The sequence below is a fragment of the Micromys minutus genome (genome assembly GCF_963924665.1).
Source record: "Micromys minutus genome assembly, chromosome: 27".
Lineage (NCBI taxonomy): Eukaryota > Metazoa > Chordata > Mammalia > Rodentia > Muridae > Micromys > Micromys minutus.
This window is the reverse complement of record NC_137962.1, coordinates 28,681,505-28,701,009: the sequence shown is the minus strand read 5'-3', so window position 1 is coordinate 28,701,009 and position 19,505 is coordinate 28,681,505. Positions and strand designations below refer to the sequence as shown.

Sequence of the window (19,505 nt, the reverse complement as noted above, 5' to 3'; positions counted from 1 at the left end):
AAAAAAAAAAAAAAAAAAAAAGATCTGGATTCCAGAAAAACAAGAGTTCATCGGGGAAGGAAGGCATGGCAGCAAGCGATCAACACAACAGCAAGATCAAGACGCTCAGAGCTCACCTTATTCATCACGTGTAAGAGAGAGAGTAACTGAGAGTAGGGAAAGCCTATGAACGTTAAAAGCTCACCGCCAATGGTGTACTCCCTCCACCAAGGCCACGCCCCCTAGGCCTTTCCAAACAGCGGCACCAACTGGGGACCAAGTGTTCAAATGTTTGAGCCTGTGTGGGGGCATTTCTCATTAAAATCACCACAAGTACCAGAGGTGCAGTCCCAGAAGGAATGCTCTGGAAAGAGACTTGGCAATACACGTTAGTGCTCTGATAGTAAAACTTTCCGTAGGCAGTAACCGTGTTGAAGCACAAAGATGTCTATCGTTATCTTCAAAATAGTGTAACGAATACGCTAGCAACATATCTGTTAACACTGGGACAGGTCAGCTACAGGATGGGCTAACCATTTCAAGAAAAAATACGAATAATTCATTAAGCAATTTCTAAAAGGTACAAAATGTATATGGAGTGAACAGTAAAAAGTAAGGAAGTTTCATAGGTACTGATATAAATATGAAGAAAGATGTAGAAAGACATTTAATTTGTTCATATGGGATGTGTTATGGGGTACAGTTAAAGAGAGGAGAAAGATTCAAGGCTTTTGCTGTATTTAACTTAATCTTTTTATCTATCGCAAACATGCTTTATTCTTACTATTGATAATAAAGCTACCGCGGCCCAGTGGGTAAAGGCACTGACTTGACTTCAAGTGTGACAACCTGAGTTCGGTCCTACATAATGAGCAACAGAACCAAGTCCCACAAGTGATCCTCACAGACATGTGCACACAGTGGTAACTGCTCCTCTTCGTGGCAAATAAATAGTGTAACACGTGAAAAGAACTGTTGTGACGAACAATGTACTTCCTCAGGAGAGCAATAAACAATAAGATAAATACATAAGTAGCACCAAGGAACAGGACAGTTTCTGAGCACTATAGGAAATAATAAACAAGCAGGCATATTCAAGAAAGGATCTGAACCAAGAGCTTCAAGAAGCTTTCTTGTATTTAATAATATTTTAAGAAAAAAAACTGTAATTAAAATGTTCATATAAAGGTTTTGCTAGAGTGAGATCTACATCACAGGAAAAAAAAAACCGTGTATACGTTTCCACATAGAAATATTTCCACATATGTTCTATATATATCTTTAGGAGATAATTCAAATATTTCTTTTAAAAGTATTTTTATTCGGGTGAGATTTTGTTTTTATTTAAGTGTGCAGGGCTTTTGCCTGGATGTAGTTCTGTGCACTGCTATAGGCATGCAGTAGCTCCCGAGGCCAGAAGAGGGCGCCAGAGCCTCTGGAAGTAGAGTTACAGGCAGTTGTTAATTGTTATGTGGGTGATGGGAATTGAACCCAGGTCCTTGGGAAGAACAATCCGTGTTCTTAATAGTTGAACATCTGTCCAGCCTTCTCAAATGTTTCTTAAATATTACTTGGTAGCTATTAATCAGTATTGGGGTGCTTATCTATCATATTAAGGTTATGGGTTCAGTCCTCATCACTGTCAAAAAATACTAGTAATAATCTTGTTTTTTTTTTTTAATGCCTGACTGAGAAATGCCATTTAAAACTATCCACCATCTCTAAGTACTGCCTGGAACCCAGTGTAGTGTTTTACCAAACACAGCCCATCCCTAGCCTTTGGCTATAGATACATTACTGCATGTAATGGAATAAAGAAAAAAAAAAAAAAAGAGCACCAGGTCGATATGAAGAAAGATAAAACTATTCTTCCTAAACAAACACGGCAAAGAGTCCCTTCCCGTGAAGCCCGTCCTTTGTGGAACCCGACACCAGGAATCACTCCTGTGCTTCAAACTGTTGTAGTGTGTCCGAGTTTTCTCTCCACCCCCACCCACTTACACTGCCGTGCCGGGCTAGAAGCCGTAAATCTGAGAGTCATTAGTGGACTCCACCCCTGACTTCCAGTTCCACGGGAACATAAGTGGGTGGATAGGTGTGCGGCAGGGTGGTGGCCCTGTCACATCGATCATGCCTCTGCTAGTCCGGTTGTTGATCCAGCAAGGGGTTGCAGCTCTGTAGAGGAAAGGCCAGCTGGATTCCAGCTTGCTGTCAGTGCTCCCAAGGTACGCTAGCAAGCTCGCTTCTTACGTAAGGTCGCAAGGGCCTTGACTTTGAACTTTCGAAAGTAACACTATGGTTTCAAACCTCTCCTTTGGGAATGCTGTTTTGCCCTGCCCTTTTCCCATTCTTGTGAAAATAAGACTCCGCAGCGTTTTTGTACGGAGTAAGAAAATAAAAACTCACAGTACACAGCCTGCTCAGCAAACGCTGATCTGTGGTTTCTTGTCTCCCTGATTCAAGCTGTCCAACCCTGGCCCCGCTTTGAGTTTTCCTCTTAATACCTGACTTTCTGTCTGTCCGTCTGTCCTCGCTGACCATTTGCTTCTGTAGTCCATTCACCCTGAGCATCCTGGGAACCAGAAACTTCAGGGCAATCAGCTTCAGGAAAACATCTATCCCACCTCCTAACTTAAAGATGGGAAACTAGATATTTAGTTTTTTTATTTCTTTATTGTATTAATGTTGAGTACACCATTGCTGTCTTCAGACACGCCAGAAGAGGGCGCCAGATCCCAGTTCAGATGATTGTGAGGCATCATATGGTTGCTGGGAATTGAACTCAGGACCTGGGGCAGTCAGTGCCCTTAACTGCTGAGCCACCTCTCCAGCTCCACACTAGACATTTAAACTATCAATAGATTTCTAATTAAAATTCTACAATTTATCTATAGGTAAAAACAAATCTTAGATCTCGTATAAATTCCCTCCTTGTTTACTATAGTTAAAGACAAAACAAAATTGGCTATCTTAAATCACTACATATAAGTTTAGTTTTTTTTTTTCTCAAAGTTTTCTCACGTGTGAACTAGCGTTTTAATGATTTATTTTGTTTTACATGTATCCGTTTTGCTTCACGTATGTCTGTGCTCCACATGTGGACCTGTTGCTTGCCGCAGCCAGAAGAGAGAGAGTGTCAGTTTCTCTGGAGCCAGAGTTACAGATGGTTGTGAGCTGCCGTATGGGAGCAGCAAACGGATCCTGGGTACTTGGCAGCAACAGCAAGTTCTGTTCGCTGCTGAACCATCAATCCAGCCTCCTGTAAGCCGTTTCTTCAAATGTGTGTTAGAACACTGGTTCTCAACCTGTGGGGTGTGACTCTGTCAGAAAAATAAGTGGCCCTTTCCCAGCATTATCCACAGACCATTAGAAAACACAGGTGTATAACAGTAGTGAAAGGACAGTGATGAAGTAACAAGAAAAACAATTTTATGATTGGGGGTCACCACAGCGTGAGGAACTGTACTGAACGGTCACAGCATCGGGAAGGTTGGGAATCACCGTGCTCGAGTAGAGATTTTTCTTTTTCAGTAGCAAAGCAAGCCTGTGGATTGCGTCTGCTTTGTTTTCTTTGAGGTGGGGGTCTTTCTGTGGTCAGTGCAGGCTTAGGACGAGTGGCCTATCTCCTCTGCCTCCTGCTGGGGATGCAGGCATGACCTAATGTGTCTGGCTCGATGAAACCAGTTGAATTCAATCTTCATGTTCAGTAAGGACACAGCACCTCTCTATGTGAAACATCTCAAGCCGAATTTTGTTTAAGTTTCAAAACATCACTTTACTTAGATCTCTGAGCTACTTTAAGTCTTACCCACGCCTTCACGTCGAGCGATCACGTCTTAAAATGCATGACTTGTAAAAGTGTATTATACCTAGACACAAATACAAACCATTAAATGGAAATATCCTGTACTGTCAAAAATATGGTTTGGAATATAAACAAATAAATAAATGTTCAAAACATAGCAGCTCACACCTGTAATCCTAGCACTCAGGAGGCAGAAGCAGGAGGATTGCTGTTAGTGCAAGGCTTTTCTGAGTTCCGGGTCAGTCAGGGTTTCGGAGGGAGGGAGTGAAGCCTTGCTTCAAAACATCTAAATTATCAAACAAGAAGTAGTTTAGAAAGAACACTATATCCAGCCTTTTCATTTATTTTTTGAGACAGTGTTTGATGTAGCCTAGGCTGGCCTTGGTCTTCCCACCTCTACCATTTGTGTTATGGGACTATAAACATCTACCAGCACATCTGAATAAAATGGGCACGTTTTGCAGTATTCCTTTCTTTTCTATTTTCTGGAATAATTTGAGGAGTATCAGAGTTGGTTCCTCATTGACTGTGTTCCCAAAGTCCGCATTGTATCTATCTAGACCTTGGCTGTTTTTCAGCTAGGAGATTTTTAATCAGTGCTCTGTCACAGTGGTTGCTGCTGGTGCATCCAAATCATTTACTTCGTCCTTATTTGACTGTAGTGGGTCATATGTTTCAAGGAATTACTCCATCTCTTTTTGGCTTTCCACTATAGTGGAGTATAGAATTAAAAAAAAAAAAAAAAGATTTATTTTATGTATATGAGTACGCTGTTGCTCTCTTCAGATACACCAGAAGAGGGCGCCAGATTCCATTACAGATGGTTGTGAAGCCGCTGGGAATTGAACTCAGGCCCCCTGGAAGAGCAGCCAGTGCTCTTCACCGCCGAATCATCTCTGTAGTCTCGTAAGATTTTAAAAATGTATGTCTATATGGTTCTCTGCATTTCCACAGTATTTGTGAGGTTATTTTCCTTTTCATCACCGGTTTTCTTCATTCAGATCAGCTGTTTCTTTTATTAATTTGGCAAATTATCTGTCAGTATTCTTAGTCTTTTCAAATAAAAACTCTTCATTTCATTGATTTTTTCATTAATTTTGCCTGTAACTTTTATAATTTCTTCTTATTGACTTTGTTGGGATGTTATTTGCTCTTGTTTCTTCAAGTCCTTTCAGTACAACGTTAACTTGGTCAATACACTCTTTCCAGCTCTTTGATGTAGGCTCTCAGTGCTGTAAACAGTTTCTCAGTACTGTCTTTTCATTGTGTCCCACAGAGTCGGGTAGGCTGTGTTTTCATTTTAATTCAATTTTAGAAAATCTTTAACTTCCTTCTTAATTTCTCCCTTGACTTCATTTTCATCCAATAGTCTGTTGTTTTGCTTCCATGAGTTTTGTACCTTCTGTAACTTCTATTTCTGATAACTAGTTCTATTTCTGATAACTAGTTTCCTTTCTTTGTGGTCAGATCATATGCAAGGTGTTATTTTAATTTTCCTAATTTTTTGAGACTTGCTTTATGTCTTAATATGTGACTGAGTTTGAAGAACGTTTCACGGGTTGCTATGTACCCTAGTATTTTGATGGACTAGATATCTGTGATGTCCGTTGTATTTTTATGATGCTATTCAGCACCAAAGCTTTTCTATTTAGTTTTTGTCTGGATGGTCTGTCTTTTGGTGAGACTGAAATCTTCCTCTCTTCCTGTGTTGGTGGTCAATCTGTAAATCTAGATCTAATATTGGTTTTATGAAACTGTGTGCTATTGTATCTGACACATAAGTGTTTAGAATTCTATTATGCTCTAATTGGATTTCTCATCCAATGATGATGAAATATTCTTTGTCTTTCAGAGAATATTCTTTCTCTTTCTCCTCTGTCTCATTTTTCTGGTTTTACCATGAAGTCTTCTATTTGGTCAGGTATTAGAATAGATGCACCTGTTGGGTTCTTTGACCATATGCTTGGAGTAGCCTGAGGTACTGTGTATCATTGATGGTAAAATGTGTTTCACGGATGTAGTAAGAACACAGAACCATTTTCTCATCCATTCTGTGTCCTTTTATTAGGTGATTGAGAATGCTAATACTATGAGATATCACTGAATAATTTTACTTTCTTTTACTTTGCTGCTGTTTTCTTAGAATTCCTTTGGTTACCTGTTGTGGGATTGTGTTTCTCCTATGCCTCCGAGGGCACGCTTAATTTTCCTTCCAGACTGAAGTATTTCTTCCAGTGTCCTATGAGGAGCTGATTTGTGAACACAGGTTTATTAAATCTGTCTTCATGATGGCACCTTTTTCATGCTCCATTGGTCATGACTGATCGTTTCTCTGGCTATGATGGTTTGGACTGGCAGACTATGAGCCCAGGTCCACCTGGCCTTCCAAGTTTCTCTTCAACAGTCAGGTGTTATTCCGATGATTCTACCATATTATGGGAGTTGATCTTTGACCCTCACGACTTTCAGTGTCCTCCTTTCTGTTCTGTACCTTTAATATTTTGATTATTGTGTGGCTCTGGAGAGTTTCTTTCCTGGTCCTGTCTACTTGGTCTTTGTATCCTTTGCTTCTTGTACTTCAATAGCAGTCTCTTCCTTTGAGAAATCTTTTATGATTTTTGAAGAAAAGAATTTCTGTGCCTTGATACGGTTTTCTTCCTGTTTTATATCTATTATTTCTATACTTGGTCTTTTAAAAAATGTGTCAGATTTCTTACATGTTTGTTACTTTATTATTATTTTTTTTAGATTTAACATTTTCTTTGCCTGAATATATTTATTTTTCTACATGATACAATTTGTTGGTGATATTTTGAGCTCTTTTTTTTCCTCCTGAGCTTTCAAGTTTTATCTTATTTTTTTTTTTGTTAAATCCCATATTTACATCTTTAATTATTTTAATTTTTTTCACTCAACTCTGTGTGTGTGTTTTCATGGCTACCATTCAGGAAATCTGTTCATATCTTCCTTGAGTTCCTTGAAAATATTAAAATTGCTGTTTTGAAATCATCATTCTCTCTATTAGCTAAATGTTTTTTTCTTGGAGAACATTATAACAGGAGTCATAATTTGTGAACGAGACATATTGTCTTGGTTATTTATGTTGCTTTTTATTTTTGTAATTGGACCTGTGCACCTGAAATTAGCCTTTTGATAGTATTTCTTGGTGTGGGTAACTGGTCTGCTTTTGTGGGTGGGTTGTTTGGATGCTTGTTTGGTATTAGGCCAAGTCTGTGCGGTGTGAGTCAGCTGGATGATGTTTGGTGCTCAGTTCTGGGACCACCCTTCTTAGTTTGTAAATGAAGTGTCTGAAGTGGTCTCAGCTCATTGGTTAGACTATGTTGTGTGATCACTGGGAGAGGTGACAGGTAGGGGGAGTAACAGGCAGGCAGAAGGGTTAGTTCTGGTAGAACTCTATGCTGAAGACAGGCTGGTGGATGGGGCAAATCAATATTGGTTGTTGATAGATTTTGGGAGAAGATGAATCACGGTTGTGTATCAACTGCTGAGCCCATCAAACTTCAGTGGATAGCTCAAATCCATGGTCAAATGCACAGCCCTGATTAAACTCAGTGGGTCACAAAACAAAGCAAATAAAAGATGAATGAGAGAGAGAGAAAGAGAGAGTGAGAGGTAGGGAGGTATGGAGTGAGATTGGTTAGTGTGCACTTCATACCCACACAAAATTATCTATGGACAAACTCAACTTTTACAAATAAATAACTTAAAAAAATTAAAAGCATAAAAAATTTCAAAAACCTGCCAGAAAGATTTGCGTTGCGGTTAGCATCACCTTAATTTAAATATGCGTGAATATATTCTCATGTTTGAGTTACATTTTACCAAAAAAAACCCCAAAAAAACAAAAAAAAAACACATGCAAGTATTCCATGCCACAATGTTTAAAATTATATTGAAGATATATAAACATAAAATAAGCCAAAAATCTAATTTTAACCGAAGAGAAGCTAATAAACATTGCCAATAGAGATACCCAAGCAACCACCCTGCCCCCTGGGGTGGGGGTGGGGAAGCAGGCTTCACTCTGATTAACAAGTGTGTGATGGAGACATGGGAAGACAGCATTGCTGGAGTAGTAGATGCCAGAGGCCTTGAACCAGACCAATGGCTCATTGCAATGAACATTTGCAAGCAAAAATGGGGAAAAAAAGGTTTACTATTGAACACAGCACAGCCTCTAAAGTCACTGTGAGGAAGAGGCAGGAAAGGCAGAGAGGAGCAGAGGGCGCAAGTATGGTGGATTGGAGACCCAACGGCTGTGACTGATGTGGGGTGGTCAGCTGTGTCACCCCACTGCTGTTGTACCTTCACGTCATGATGGACTGACTGTACCTGAGAACTACAAGCCAACGGACCCTTCCTCCAGTTGCTTTTGTCAGGGCCATGAAAACAGTAACTAATACGGTTGGCGACTGTCTCTTTTTTCATGGAGGCTGTGCTGATCTTGGCACTGACGGCCACATTGCCTTTATGACTTTAGCAGTGTGACCTCACCCTTAGCCGGCATTTTGAAATCGCTTAATGCTTCTACCTGCTACTTTCTCTGCTTCTTTACGACCCATTTGCTCATCTCTTCACTGACAGCTCTTTATCAACCAAGTCTCACTAACGGGGTCTTCGAAGTCAGATGGTGTTCTCCATTCTTGGAGTTTAGAATTTGCTTCTCATTGTGGAAAAATCATCCTGATTTATTTGTGGTGGGTCTTGGCTGTCTTTGTTGCCCTACCTTGATGTCACCTGAGAGAGACAGCGAGCTCTCTGCAGTTCTCATTTCCCAGGTACAAACTAAACTGTGTGTGGTAGTTAGCCTGGTGTTGGATTTGTAGTAGTGACTTGAGCTGAAATTAAAGTTGGGAATAAGAAGGTTATCTACTGACATGGAGTTAGATTGAGGTCCAACCACCATGGACCTTCAATACCATAAAACATCTTGTAATTTTCTAAAAAGAATTCCTTAAGCAGAGACTTGAAAATATGTTTCTTCAAAGATTTATATGATGGGAGATGGTGTAGCCCAAATATTAAGCATCCATATGTCTTAGAATGGCTGTTAACAAAGAGCTAAAACCAGTCAGAACTGGAAAGGCTGTGGGGGAGATTGGAAGCCCTGTGCATTCCTCATAGGAATGTCAAATTCTGCAGAGCCCTGTTGGGCATGAATCTGAAGGGACTTGGCAGTGCTTCACAAGAGCCAAAGGGGAGAAGCAACTCAAAAGCATAATATGTCATCATGTCACTAATCCATAAGAAGAACTCATCTCCCAACCAGTTATAACTTACTGACTGGAGAGATGGGTCAGCTGTTGAAGATCACTGGCTGCTGTTCCAGAAGACCAAGTTCAAATCCTCATACTCCTGCAGCAACTCCCAATGGCCTGAAATTCCAGTTCTAAGGACCCGGTGTCCTCTCTGCTCACCTCCAAGGGCACCAGGAACATAAGTGGTGATGAGTTCTTCAGAACATTTAAAAAGTTGCCTCATGCTGTTCTCCTTCATTGAACTACATTCTTAATGCGCAATAAAAATATTACCTGCCCATCACATGCTGCTAGCTTCAAACTTTACCTAAGCAGCTCATGTGCCACGTTAAGTGGCATGAACTCATCAACCTTTCTCTCTCTATTATCAGAGTTTAATTTATGAGATTTAATGAATTAACGTGTGTACAGGCAGTGCTTCATCTAGTTGGTAAATGACAAATGCAGTTACTGACTTTTCTTCTGATTAAAAATCTCCATTTCTCAGATTCAGTGGGTTTTGAGCTTAGAAAGGAGGTCATATTCATTCCTAGAGTTCAGCATAGAACCTGGCATAATAATTAATGGGAAAATTATTATTTAAATAACTATTTGGGAAATGTTGTGCAGTTTTGTTTTGTTTTTGTGATAGGATTTTATCCTGTAGCTCTGGCTAGATTTACTATGTAGCCCAAGATGTCCTCAGACTTATAGTGATCCTCCTGCCTCTGCCTTAATGATGAACTATGTGAAACTAAGATATATGTTCAAATCTAACAGTTACTCGTAATACAAAAATAAGGCATTTTCACGTCACTGAAGTAACTTGTAACTCCTCTGAAAACCAAAGATTTATTTATTTTTTTTAATGGTGATCCAAGAATTTGTCATGAACCTCATCATAGTTACTTTTCTATTGCCGTGAGAAGAGACCGGGACCAAGGTAACTAAAACAAGGAAGTGTTGAATTAGAGGATTGCTTACAGTTGCAGAGAAGCGTCTACAGTCATCACAGAGGGAAGCATGACAACAGGCAAGCAGGAAAGCAGGAGCTGGAGCAGTCACTAAGAACTTAAACATCTCATCTGATGAGACCAGGCCTGGAATGTGGGCAGTTTTGAACCTTTAAGCCCGCCCCCAGTGAGACACCTCCTCTAACAAGGCCACGCCTCCTACCCTTCCAAGACTGACCACCAACTAGGAACCAAACATTCAGACCTAAGAACCTCAAATCCTGTCACACAGACGTACGTGAGAGGATCATCATGTATGCACGGTTCCATTCTCCTCCAGCATCATAGAGAGGCTCACCACTAAAACACTTTTCCTGTTCACCTGCATCAACACAGCTCAAACTGAACGAAGGAAAATTGCTTCTGGAATTTTTGCCCTAAATGGTGAGATCCCTTTGCACCAGCACTAAGGAAGCTCACCAGAAGCGAGGGGGATGTGTGGTTTTGATTTTAAAAACACACATCCACCTGCCAACTTTCATGTGGCAATATCTAAAGTTCACACGCAGACTCTCAGCCATTGTGCATGGAACAATGTGCCAGGTGTGGGGAAGCGCTCTGTGCTCAATCAGGGACCTTGTGCCCACAGAGTAATGACACCAGAGGCATCTCTTTAAGCAAATAATTTAATATCTGTTACCACATTTGTCAAGTCTTAAAGCATGTAACTTCCTCAGGGTTCCAATGTATAGCATGCTCTTGAGGCGCACACAGTCAAAAACCTATTCCAAACACGGAGATAAGCTATGCCTTTCACAGATACACGCTTCTACTTGGAATCAGTGCTCCAGATAAAAACCAACACATTTATTTATACCTTTAGTGACACACCAAAGTTTGGGACAAAAGTCAAATTACTATCGAAGGGAAACCCTTCCTATGTAAACACAGGGCAAGCTGAGTTGGTTTTCAAGTAAGTTATCAACTTTGTGATTCAAGAGGACCTTAGTGATTATCTCGTCTACAAGAGGGAACATAGCTTCAGACTCACACTTGGCATACCATAGCATGCTGCAAAAACAGGATGTCATGACGCAGGTTATGAGTTATCCCGGCCCCTGAAATAATCAAGCTCCATAAATTTATGCCCTTTCTGAGAAAAAATAAGTAGATTGACAGCTGAAGCTATCTATACCCCGTTGTATTATTCTTTGTCCTTGTCAAAGAAGAGATCTCGGTCGTCTTTATGTTTCCAGAAGTATGCCTATCAGAAAATCAGCTCTGGTCACCTGTGGGACCACTCTGGAAAGAGTCAGATTATACACAACACAAATTCACATCAGATCCTTCCTCCAGGACAAAGGGTATTTGGTCTCAGAGGAAGCCAACTCAGAACATCAGTAGTTACCAAAGAGCTACTGGAAATTAGAAAGTTTGTCCTGAAACCTTAACATTTAAATTTCATGACTAGCGTTTCAGTATTGAATTTCAAACATCACTGAGCCCTGTCCACTGCATAATGAATCGTATTTCTTTTGACTCAGCTCATGGTAACATCTATTAGGCAAGGTTTAATCACAGATCTAGCATTGATGCTGGCATCCTTCGCACAGCTTAAAAAATGTAAGATATCAGGTCCTTCTCGGTGGTTTAATGTTTAAGTTTGAAAAGTATAATCTCAAATGCGAACTTTTAATTTTCCTCTTAAGCCTGTCAGGGCTAATATAAGATGCGTTCTTCAAACGTTTCCCCTTTAGTACTATAACCGGGGTTAACTCCAAACATGGTTGTTGAAGATTAGTGAGTTGTTTTTTTTTAAGTCAACAGTCAAATTTTGGTTCTATACTTCTGATAAACCAAATATGTAATTCTTGTCCCACATTTTTTAGTAGAAGTATTAGTAACAGACAGATAGAAAGGTATTAATCACGACCTTGTACCGCATTGCTTTGTGTAAGGTGGTTTACATTTACTGGTAATTCAAATCACATAGATTTTTGTGGAACTGAAAATGTGAAAATGCTGCAGTCTCTTACAACAGCCATCGTGAATGGCTTCCAGGGAGCCTGTCTGCCAAACAGTCTATTGTTACAAGGTACTGTCAGCTAAAGTGCTGCCTAAACACACAAACAAAATCTCATGCCCCTAAAACAGTTGATCTTGGTTTTCACAAAGCTCACCTGCACCCGAGAGAGGATGAGAGTAAATGCTCTTTACTTCGTATGACAGACTCGTATAGATTGTCCCCTGTCATCTCCAGCAGGTTGAAGCTTACCAGAAGAGCAGTGTACCGCCCTTCTGATTGCTGATGCTGCAGACACGTCGGGCGGATGTGCACAGCTGAGCCGTGCTGACGTTCTTGAATGATTTTAAGTCAAAGACTGATGGCCTTTGCATTTCTCCCTCAATTTTCATCTCTTGCAAAGAGCAACTAAGTGATAATAACAGCAGCATTGCCGATTTTCAACTCCTTACTATCTTTTAGATTTATATATTTTTAATGTGATGAGAGTTTTGTCTGCATGTATGTGCGAGGACTACATGCATGCAGGGCCCCTGGAGTCCAGAAGAGGGGGTCAGAATCCCTGGAGCTAGAACTAGACACAATTTTGAGCCACCATATGGATGTTGGCAATGGAAACTCAGGTTCCTTACATGAGAAGCAACTGTCATCCCTCCATGCCTGAATACTATTTATTTATCTACCCGATTTTCCCTTATGTCCTGTTTTGCCTACAATTCCAATTCTGGCCATCTACCTGGTCCCCATCATTTTAAGATGGACATTATATCCCAGTTAAGTTTCAGGGCCAACAGTGGTGACGGCACCTGATCAGGGGGCTATGAGACCTTTATTGATCTTTATAGCTCTTCTAAAATAAATCATGTGATTAAAGTAAATCTGAGGGTTGGCTCAGAAGAGAAAGGGACAAAAACTTGTATGCCTTAAAAGATTGCTTCGGAGACAGAGTTCATTAAAAGATAAAATGAATGTAGGAACAGTAACTATGATTTCCAACATCCATATTTACGACAGCAATCATGTTTTGAAAATGTTATTTTTTGGGGGGGGGGGGTGGGACACCAAACAAACAGTACTTCTGGATAGAAGTGGTACTAGACATCACTGCAGAGTCAAGCAGCAGACAGGGCAAGCATGGTTCGGACCCTCCTCTTCTGTATGGGCGATTCTCTTTTTAAAAAATAAGAGGGTTTGTTTTGAAGCAAATACAATTTTTTATTAATGTTAATTTTTTGTATCTGTATCAAGATGCTCAAAGTATGAAAAGTTTAAATACCATACTTTATACTTGTCTAGCCATGCTTGTTTCCCACCACTGTCATTAAAATACTTTTTTTTTTTTCAGACTGAAATGATGTATCAACCTGCCCGTTATTTTGGACAGTTTGAGTTGGCCCCTAGCAATGCTGATTATGGATTCCCTGTGCTGCACGTGTTATCTGCGTTAACTGGGTTGAAGGAACCCTCGAAGTCCCTATTCTGCACAGCTAACATCTGCCCAGCTGCTGCCCTTGCTGCTCTGTTTTGGGGGCATTCTCCCACATGAAGGGCCTCAGGCCACACACATTCTCCTATCCCTAGAAAGTCCGGCTTTACCAGTGAGTTAGCCTTTCACTGGGCACTAACCGGAGTAATGACTAATCTCAACTAATCTGTTTGCTTTTATTTTTTTTTTCCATTTGAAAAGTTGTCATGTATTTCCTCGGTGCTAAAATCATACAAAATACTTTTTTTTCTGGCTTATTTCCTCTGCACTTAGATTAACAGACCGCATGCAGTAACGAGAGAGTTTTTGAGGCTTCACCCGGAAGCTAACTTAAAACGTGTCAAGGGAATTTAGGATGTCTCCTCTGCCGTTTGGATTGTTTTCAGCACCGAGTCTTCGCCCAAAATTCTGCACAGTTCGTTGAGTCTCTGTTGCATTTTGGGAATTCCAGCAAGCTGCGACTCCAACTTCTGTTTCTCCTCGCTTAACGTTAAACGGATAGCAGTGTCCAGCTGTTCAAAGCGCCAACCGCCTTCGCCATCGAACTGTAGTAGGTGAGTGTGGTACTTCCTGCGTAATTAGAATGAGTGCTGTTAGTCATGATCTTACACGCCCTTTTAGCTATAGAACTTTCTAGCTGATGTTCAAAGGCAAGTTTTAGCAAATGTGGCTACTCTGCATTTTAATTCTAATGGATATCTGAGATAAATAGCGGAATTGCTAAAGTCCAAAGTCTTTCATCTCTAAGAAATTCTTCTGGATGTTCCTGAGTTTGTTTAATAATTGAGCACATATAATTTACAAAGTAAGACTATTTAAAAAAAATAGAATTACTTTATTTATATATGAGTACACTGTACTGTCTTCAGACACACCAGAAGAAGGCATTATAGGTGTCACCATGTGGTTGCTGGGAATTGAACTCAGGACCTCTGGAAGAGCAGTCAGTGCTCTTAACCACCAAGCCATCTCTCCAGCCCCAGGAGGACTATTCATGTAGTAAGTTACCCTCATAATATCTTCTGGATAAATGTGTGTTCTGAGTAAATAATGAAGCACACTTAGTAAGGAAAGGAAGTGGAGAAAGAGTAAGCCTTAAAAGATCACACCGAGAAAAACTAGAGAAAACGCAAAAGAATTGTATTTATGTACAATGTTCAGTGACAATAATTTAGAATCGTTTTTACAGGACCATGTTAGAAATCTTGTCTTCCTGCCAAATGGATCCATTCTGCTCTCATGGTTCAGCTACCTCGGAGCTACATAGAGGAACAGAACTGAAAGATGGGAGGCAAGCCATCCCTCTCCTAAGGGAAGCCCAGGCCACTCACTAGCAGAGGATTGTGGGATGGGTGGAGAGAGCGTGGTGGCAGAGTTGTTCCAGTTGTGAGTCATGTGTAATTGCTCACTTAGCTTAACTCTTACTGGCTGGTTTTGTGTCAACTTGACACAAACTGGGGTTATCACAGAGAAAGGAGCCTCAGTTGAGAAAATGCCTCCATGAGATCCAGCTGTAAGGCATTTTCTCAACTAGTGATCAAGGCGGAAAGGCCCAGCCCATTGTGGGTGGAGCCATCCCTGGCCCAGCCCATTGTGGGTGGAGCCATCCCTGGGCTGGTAGACCTCGGTTCTATAAGAAAGCAGGCTGAGCAAGCCAGGGGGAGCAAGCCAATTAGTAACATCCCTCCATGGCTTCTGCATCAGCTCCTGCTTCCTGACCTGCTTGGGTTCCAGTCCTGACTTCCTCTGGTGATGAACAGCAATGTGCAAGTGTGAGCTAAATAAACCCTTTCCTCCCCAACTTGCTTCTTGGTCATGATGTTTGTGCAGGAGTAGAAACCCTAAGACAACTGGCTCGTGATTCTTCACATCTCCTGTCTTCAGTTTTTCATCTTACTTTAAGTAATTATTATGGAGCTCAGTGGGTTGAGGTACATTCTGAGTGGATCATTCCCCTTTAAGAAGATGACACTGTTTCGTTCCCATTGTTTGAATGGGGATGAGAGATTTAATGCTTCTTCCTACCAGGTTCTTTTTTTTTTCTCAAGACAACCAACAAAAATGAACTGTTACTTTATTATTTTTTATTTCCTGTAATTCCCCTAACTTGATAGTTTTAGAAATACTAAGTTACAGAATTCTATCGTTCCTTCCCACCACTGGATTTGAAAGTAAATAGTGAAAGAATTTTTGTAGTCATATCCTAACCCTAAACCTAACCAATCCCATAATCTCTCACAGTGCATTCTAGTGTTATGATAAATCCTTTTTTGGTATGGACCAACCATCAGATTCCCTAGTAGCTTTTCCTAATGACTAGAAGGTGCGGTCCATTAATACGTAAGGCATTAAGGTGACATTAGGCTAGAGGGAGCTAAAGTATTTGGGGCAACATCAGAGAAATACAGGTAGAAAACAACTTTCATACTCTCCGTGGAAGAATCTGTCAAGATTCTCTACTAAGAAGAAGAAAAGACACAGCATGCATCACCAAAGAGGAAGCCATGAGTACCTACCACAGAGAAGGCCTGTGTGTTATCGACAGTAAGGAAATCCCAGCCCCGATGGCAGCCTGAAATATCTTCCCCTCCACATCGATGCTCACGGCACTGGTACACTCGTCCAGCAACGCGTACTTCGGTCTGAAAAAAAAAAACCCCACAAATAAGTGAGAAGATCTGCTCTGGAACTGTGTCTCTCTTTGGACAGCAGTCGGACCCTGCCAGCTTCGGAGGGGCTCAGAAGAATGTGACATTGTTCAGGTTGGGAAGTAATAAAGCAAAGGAGCAGCTGTTCTTTTATTCTGCCTGGCCAGCAACGCAGCCTCAGCTCAGGACTAAAGTCAACGTGGACACCGTACTTTGATGTTTTTGTGTGAGTTTTGAAGATCAGTGTCAAAGTGTTCCAGGGGACTTTTCACCATGACATTTACTCTTACTTATCTATTTTGGACGTTTCGAGATTTTGAATATAATTACATAATATAATTTCACCTTCCCATTTCCCCTCCATGTCCTCCTGCGTACCCCACCTTGTGCTATTTCAAATTCATAGCCCCCCAACACCAAAATCCATAGAAACCTCTCACTTTACACAAATGATTTCTTAGCCTCATACGTTTTCTTTTCTATCCTGTGCTTGCTTATTGACTGGACCCCATTAGCTATTCTGGAGATGCAGGTGAAGCCTGACAGAATCAAAGCTGGAGGCATGTCTGTGCCCCCTAGGATTGTGAAAGTCTCTCATCATCACTGTACTTCAGCCAGGACAACAGTGAAGTCACTTTGGGGTTGGTTATTATATAGCAAATATTGGGTTTCTGCAGGTTAATTATTATTTGTGATTTTATTTAGATAGGAAAGGTGAAGACAATATAGAAGAGAAAGAAAATTTAGGCAAAATTTTCTTTTTGTGCAAAGCTCTTCTCCACACTGTTCATTTGATTTTGTGTCTTCCTTTTCAGAGTGCTTTGAGCAAAAGAAGATTTTGGAAAAAAAAAAAAAAAGCATATTTGATATTCTGTTGTCATAGCAACTTGTAAGGAATGTAAGATGAGTCATACACTTTTGTTTCCTTGGCAGGGTTAGGCTGTGTGTGTGTGTGTGTGTGTGTGTGTGTGTGTGTGTGTGTAAATATACCAAACAATACAGCCAGAATTGGGCATTTGTAGAACTAATACTTACAGTATTAAATGACACATCATCTCTTAGACTTTTGCTTCTTTTTCTCCCTCTTGCTGAATCACAAGTACTGTAGAACATGTGAAGGAAAAAAAAAACTATCCCTTCAAGACAGGATTTTCCTGGTCATCCTTCAAATATTAGAATTATATATAAGAATCTCACAGAGCACATTGTTTTGTAAAGCTCTGTATCATTTTTGGTCAGGGTTCTCTGCTGTCGCCAGCTCAGATCTTTCCTATCAAAGCTCAGTGTGTGTTATAATCTGGTTGTCATGACCCCGAGGGCACGGGAAGAGGCAATGGCTCAGCATCACGCTTTTCCTTCGCTGGCTTTAACTTCCTGATTTATTTGGTCCATTTGCAAAGGTGCTGGCTTTTTACAGTTTGCTTGTCCTTAACCTCCAAGAAGTCACTTGGTCTTCACTCTTTATTACGGTCTATCTGATAAGGTCTTACAACCACAAATACTGATTAGTCCAATACTTGAAATATCCGGTTAAAAAATCCTTTTCTTTATTGGTGTCTTTTTGATGCAGAGACATGGAGAAACGGTCACATCTGCAGTTCACTACACCGCCCCTCCCAGGCTGTGTTGCTGATCATATTACTGAGTATTTATGGAAGAAACCCAAGCCAGTTCCCAGAGATGGGCTCACAGCTGGTCAGAAATGTCAGGCTACAGTGTGCCCTTGGGTCTCCTTGGAGAGAACAGCATTTCAAAGCACAACATGAAAAATCCAGAGCTGGTAAAATTCGGTTCTTTTTTTTTTAAAGTAAGTACCCTCTATCTTTAGACTAACATTGTAAGCTTATTATAAGTAATACCTATATTAAGATATTACTAAGAGAACAATTTTTTTTCTCACTAAAAACCACAGCTCTGCACAAAACTATATAGTGTATGATTTCACTCACCTGAGATGGCAGAGAAAATAAAACCAACAAGAGCAGAAGTGGGTATAAGCGGAACATGAATGAAAAGGCCACTGAGACCCCTTTCTCTGGGTAATAAAAACATTCTCTATCTTGGATGAGGCATCAGGTGAAATGGGCATTATGTTACTTTGGGCACCCACATTTGTAAAACCTTATTGAATAATATTCTTAAATATGCTTGGTATATAATTATTATACTAGTGATAATCAACTCTAGCCAAGCATCATATAATAACAGACTTGCAGCCAACCACTGGACTGAGGTTGGGACCCCTATGGAAGAGTTGGGGGAAGGACTGAAGGAGCTGAAGGGATGGCAACCCCATAGGAAGAACAACAGTGCCAACTAATCCGAACACTTGGGAGGTCCGAGAGAGTAGCCACAAACCAAAGAGCATGCACGGGCTGGTCCCAGGTCCCCAGAGGAATATGATAGTAGAGGGCCGCCATGTCTGGCCTCAGTGGGAGAGAATGTGCCTAATCCTCTAGAGCTTAATAACCCAGGCAGGGGGATGCGGGGCACCCTCTCAGAGATTTAGAGACCACTTAAACTTGATTTAGATCCAACTGAATAATAAGATATATTTTTTTAAATGTGCCAATTGGTCCCTCTGTCTCCTCTTCTCTTTGGTTTTAAAATGTCCCATGGATTTATGGACTCACTGTCATTTATTTTTATGTATGGTTTTTACGTGTGGGAGTGTTTGTGTGTGTGCATATGTGTGAGTGTGTGTGCCAATGTGGAAGGGACTGGACAATGTGCAAAAGTCATTGAGTCTCTCCTTCCACTGTATCTAGGGCAGCAGTTCCCAACCCGTGGGCTGTGATTACTTTGGGGAAAGTCACATATCAGACATTTACATTAGGATTCATAACAGTAGCAAAATTACAGTTATGACGTATCAACTCAGTAATTTTATAGCTGGGCATCACCCTGGCATGAGGAACTGTATTAGGCGACATCATTAGGCAGGTCTAGGGGATCCTTGGTGGAAGCATCTCTAACCACTGAGCCATCTGTCCAGCCTCCCAGTCAGATGTTGTCTAACCTAAGATGAGACTGCTGAGTACCCTCTTGTTCTGTCAGTGATAACTACGGCTCCCTGAACGCAGCGCACTTACTTATGATAAAACATTCGTGCCATCCCCATCCGCTGCTTCTCCCCTCCTGAAAGGACATCTTTCCAGTCCATGACTGCATCCCATCCTAGAAAAACAAACAAACAAATGTACAGGTTGCAGACACGTGTTGACTTGTTACCACGTCTGTTCTGGACAAGAGATTCCTGGCTTGTTCTGCTTGAAAATAGGAGGAGCCTTGTATTCTGTGCAGCACAGGGTCAGGCTTGAGAGCCGTGAGTATGAGTATTTTATTTTAAATAT

At 40.8% G+C, this 19,505-nt stretch overlaps 1 protein-coding gene across 2 annotated transcripts in view; it reads right to left on the bottom strand.

The window, feature by feature from the left end:
- Positions 1–10,663: 10,663 nt before the first annotated feature.
- ABCD2 (ATP binding cassette subfamily D member 2) overlaps positions 10,664–19,505 on the bottom strand; it is a 43,077-nt gene continuing 34,235 nt past the window's right edge. For both annotated transcript variants that reach the window (XM_080939891.1, XM_080939892.1), the window contains exons 8-10: positions 19,245–19,329; positions 16,021–16,146; positions 10,664–14,074 (exon numbers count right to left, since the gene is read on the bottom strand). In XM_080939891.1, the coding sequence (XP_080796017.1) occupies positions 13,855–14,074; positions 16,021–16,146; positions 19,245–19,329 (431 nt within the window). In that variant the 3' untranslated portion in view covers positions 10,664–13,854. The remainder of the gene's footprint in view (positions 14,075–16,020; positions 16,147–19,244; positions 19,330–19,505) is intronic.